The sequence below is a fragment of the Archocentrus centrarchus genome, chromosome 7, assembly GCF_007364275.1.
Source record: "Archocentrus centrarchus isolate MPI-CPG fArcCen1 chromosome 7, fArcCen1, whole genome shotgun sequence".
Classification (NCBI taxonomy): Eukaryota; Metazoa; Chordata; class Actinopteri; order Cichliformes; family Cichlidae; genus Archocentrus; species Archocentrus centrarchus.
Genome location: NC_044352.1, coordinates 15,620,510 through 15,624,886, shown reverse-complemented (window position 1 = coordinate 15,624,886; position 4,377 = coordinate 15,620,510). Strand labels below are relative to the sequence as shown.

The 4,377-nt window shown below is 41.4% G+C and overlaps 1 protein-coding gene across 1 annotated transcript; it reads left to right on the top strand.

Moving 5' to 3' along the window:
• The first annotated feature begins 884 nt into the window (after positions 1 to 884).
• On the top strand, positions 885 to 4,089 carry asb14b (ankyrin repeat and SOCS box containing 14b). The gene is made up of 10 exons (XM_030734404.1): positions 885 to 934; positions 1,416 to 1,546; positions 1,648 to 1,700; positions 1,786 to 1,917; positions 2,004 to 2,162; positions 2,279 to 2,524; positions 2,757 to 2,925; positions 3,024 to 3,558; positions 3,678 to 3,831; positions 3,914 to 4,089. The coding sequence occupies exons 2-10, from the start codon at positions 1,422 to 1,424 to the stop codon at positions 4,087 to 4,089; spliced, it is 1,749 nt and encodes a 582-aa protein (XP_030590264.1). The 5' UTR covers positions 885 to 934; positions 1,416 to 1,421.
• Positions 4,090 to 4,377: the final 288 nt, after the last annotated feature.

The window sequence follows — 4,377 nt, the reverse complement described above, 5'->3', positions numbered from 1 at the left end:
GCTCACATTTTAAAAATATATTGCCTGCAGCTTCTTATTTTATTATAATATATGACTGCAGTACATAATAATAAGGCAAGAACACCGCAAACATTCTTCAACTACTTAAAGGATAGAAGCAGTCTCACCGCAATTATGTCTTATCAGTTTTTAAAGCAGGCATTTAGCCAGGTGTGTCTGTAGAATGACTTTTTGGGTGCATTTACAGTCATGTACTGTAATACATGTAATACATAAAAAGGTGGCCACAAGGGCAATGAAATTATTATTCTAAAATTAAAACCATGGAATATAATTAGAACAGAAAAACTGATGATGAAGACCTTCAGTGTTACCAAACTAGTTTTGCCAGAAATGCTTGATTGATGTAATTATTCTGTCCTGTTAGGGCTTTTGTCCTTTTTTCTCTCTGCCCACTTGCCTCCATAATCATCTGCTTGTCTCCTTTTGCCTCAGTGTCAGCTGTGTATGGATTTTTATACACCCCACGTGCAGCAACAATTTGAGTAGATAGTCTTTTAGCATGAATGATAACAGATTAAATATTGCTTAAGAGTGTGTTAAGCACAAAGAAAACAAGCTTGTTAAATCAGAAAAATTGTGTTTCACATTGGATGAGCAGAAGAGGATGGATGGATGGATGGATGGATATTTTATGGCAGGTGTAGCTGCCTAAGTGAACCCGCTGTTTGTTTCTTTGCTTTTAAATATTAGATGTGTGTGAACTGAATGATGGCAGTTGTTCCAGAGCTTAGCATTAGTGGGTCAGAGCTAGGTACTGGCTGTGAAGACCTTGTGATCTGATATTTATAGTGTGTGTGCGGTGGTGCTGGGGAGGGGGGGGGGATATAAATAGCCGCAGTATGTGTGGCTACTAAGCAGCCCCCTGGCTATACTGGTGTTAAAACTACATAGGGAGCACAGCTATTTGAAGGTAAACACCACATTTGGTTAAGAACTTGATTGATTGGTGTGGAGTTTGAATGCCAGGCTGTCGTGTTACAGACATTTTATAACTTCATGTTGTGTTGTAGCCTCTGTTTTTGTGACATTTCTTTAGCTATTTTAAATCTTTTTTTTAAGAAATGCTCACTGCATTCATTTTTGAATCTCCATACTTCTCCATAAAAAAAAAAATATGCAGCTTCTATATTGGTGACCTGCTTGTAAGGTTGAGAGTTACTGAACTGAAAATTGAGACAATAGGTCTGATTAAAATCATTAGATTCAATATCCTGCATGCGTTGTGGTGTCAATAAAGTAAAAACAATAACGCTGACTGCCACGATTCCCTGCTTAGCTGCACTGTGTTGCAGTTGGTATTCAGGACTGTGAGTGCTGTGTGATTTAATCCTCTTGTTTACCTTATAGCTGTGCCTCCTCGGAGTAACCCCTTCTGCATTGGCTCTTTTTAGACTCAGATGAGCATGGAAACAGAAGATGATTTTTATCAGTCAGAGGAAGACCTGGATGAAGATGAGGCAACACAATATATTATTGAACAAAGTCTAATTCAGTATAGAAAACTAAAAGGATTAAATCCAAGGTTCCTGTCTATTTCTCTAGCATTCAAACACCCTTACCTGCATTATGCATCCCCTTTTTTTCTTTATGTGAATCCTTATTCTGTACAATAACTTTCAATAGTGATCTGAAACCCTGTGAAGACCCTGATGAGATTTTTAAAGCAATCAAGGAGGGTAAGCTGATGACTTTTAACCTCAGCTCTGATTCAGACAATCATGAATCTTGCTCAAAATTTTATGTCCATGTCTTCATAACCAGGTGATGAGGATGCCCTGAACAGACTTGCAGCCCAACCAGAGACTCAGTCCAGAGTTGATGAACGAGGATGGATCCCGCTGCATGAGGCTGCAGTGCAGCAGAATAAGAAGACATTAGAGATTATCTTTTCAGGTAAGTGTAGCTGTAACATGTGACTGTACAGGCTCGTTATTTTCTATCCTTGGGTGTTGATCAGTTCCTGGGTGTTTGGGTTCCAGCATCACCCCCGGGTGCAGCCCAGTGTCGCACTCTAAAGGGTGAGACGCCGCTGTTTTTAGCTGTGGTCCACGGGCTCAGAGAGAACGCTACATTCCTTTTACAGAATGGTAGTAACCCAGACCTCCAGAATGATGAGCAGGATTCTCCATTAGTGGCAGGTATCTCACACTAAGTTCATCTAACTTCAAACACATTTTATTTTAGAGATACCTCAACATATTTTTACATTTTCCAATCATTTTCTCTTCTGCTCCTTTTTTTTTTTTTTTCATAGCTATTCTAAATGATCAGTATGATTTGGCCACGCTGTTGCTTCGTTACAGTGCCAAAATAGACCAAACAGGACCACTGAACAGGACGGCTCTACATGAGTGCGCTTTTTTAGGTTTGGAGAATTTTGTGCATCTGCTCTTAGAGTCTGGTGCCAACCCAAACGCATGTGACATTAAAAAGAAAACTCCACTGGCTCTGGCTGCACAGAATGGACATCTGAATGTAGTGGAGGTTCTGTTACAGAAAGGTAAGTATAGTGATTTAACCTCCTCTTGCTTTTCTTTATGTAATCTGATGACTGTATATAAGTAAGTTTATGTATGACACAGATTTAACATGCATCAGTCAAGATCAAGACAAAAGCAGCCTATATGCCCCCCCCGTGCCTTATACACTTTGGCCTCAGACAAAAAGGAAATGCAGTACAGGACATTGCCTGTTAAATGCATGTTCTCAGAATGCCTTTATTTGTTTTGTAGGAGCACATGTGTGGTGTGAATCAGAATCGGGTACTATTTTGTTTGATGCAGCAGCATCAGGAAACCCTGACGTAATCTCCCTGCTGCTGGAACATGGTGCAGATCCAAATGTACCCCTTTATAGTGGGCACCTGCCAATTCATCGAGTGGCATACCATGGACACAGACTGTGAGGATTATCTGTATTAGTTCTTCTGATTTTTCAAATAGTGTTTCAACCAATGGCATGTTCTTATAAAAAGTCTTCTTTGTTTGTTTTTTTTACAGGGCACTGGAACACCTCATCCCAGTGACTAAGCTGCATGCTGTAAAGGAAAGTGGGATGAGTCCTCTCCATTCTGCAGCTGCTGGGGGACATGCCCAGTGTGTGGAGATCCTGCTCAAAGCCGGCTATGATCCAAACTTCATGCTGCACCCAAGGGTCCGCCGCAACTATGATGATGACCGCAAGTCTGCCCTCTTTTTTGCTGTGTCCAACAATGACCTCCAATGCACCCGCTTACTGTTAGAGGCTGGGGCACTCGTGAACCAGGATCCTATCAACTGTCTACAGGTGGCTCTTAGACAGGGCAATTATGAACTGATCAACACTTTGCTGAAGTATGGGGCAAATGTCAACTACTATTCCCGTGTCAACACCACTCACTTCCCCTCAGCGCTGCAGTATGCTTTAAAAGATGAGGTCATGCTGAGAATGATCCTGAACCATGGTTATGATGTGAAGCGCTGCTTTGACTGTCCATATGGTGACATTTCCCATGATTACACTGCTTGGACAACCTCAGTAATCAAAGACATGGTGGTGAGGCCACATTTTCTCTAAGAAAAAGGTTGCAAAGAGTGAAACATGTGGAGTGCAATGGAGTTATGCTTTTCTACAAAGTTTCTATTTGACTGCCGCATGTCTTTATTCCTTTCTAGTTCTGTGAGGTGATAACAGTATCCTGGCTGAAGCACTTATCTGCCCAGGTAGTGCGCATCATGCTTGACTACACTGACCAAGTCTCCTTCTGCACCAAACTTAAGGACACCCTGCAGGAGCAGAAACAGTGGCCAGAAATCTGCCATATTCAAAGTATGAACTGCTTACTACTTATTGCCAGCAATAGTGTATGCTTTATCTGCAGTCTGACTTTACTGACTTCTTTGGTTGACAGGAAATGCACGAAGCCTGAAGCACCTGTGTCGCCTGCGGATAAGGGAGCACCTCAATCGCCTGCGCTTGAGAGCACCAGTTTTTATCAGCTTCCTTCCTCTTCCTCCTAGGCTGAAAGATTATCTGCGCTACAAGGAGTTTGATATTTACAGCAGGGGCAGCATGATTATCCCCTGATTAAAACATATTTACACATATCAAAGATGCCACTATTATACAGGGAATGACTACCTGTGAGCTTCCTGCCTTGTTATTATGTGTTATTAAAATTACATTGTTTATAGGCTTTGTGCCTTGCAGTTGAACAATTTGCACAAACATTGTATTCACCTTCTAAATAGAGAGAAGCATATATGAGGACACTGAGACAATGTGTGGTGGGAATGACAGTTTGTTTGCAGTGGTGATGGACAGATTGAGGTCAGACAGGGGTGCCTGTGGATGGTGATTTTTACAGACGATATT

Coding starts and splice junctions, on each gene's coding strand:
- asb14b (XM_030734404.1), top strand. CDS start 1,422: ATGAGCATGGAAACAGAAGATGATTTTTATCAGTCAGAGGAAGACCTG. Junction 1,701..1,785: donor TTTTAAAGCAATCAAGGAGG/GTAAGCTGATGA, acceptor CTTCATAACCAG/GTGATGAGGATGCCCTGAAC. Junction 3,832..3,913: donor AGAAATCTGCCATATTCAAA/GTATGAACTGCT, acceptor TTTGGTTGACAG/GAAATGCACGAAGCCTGAAG.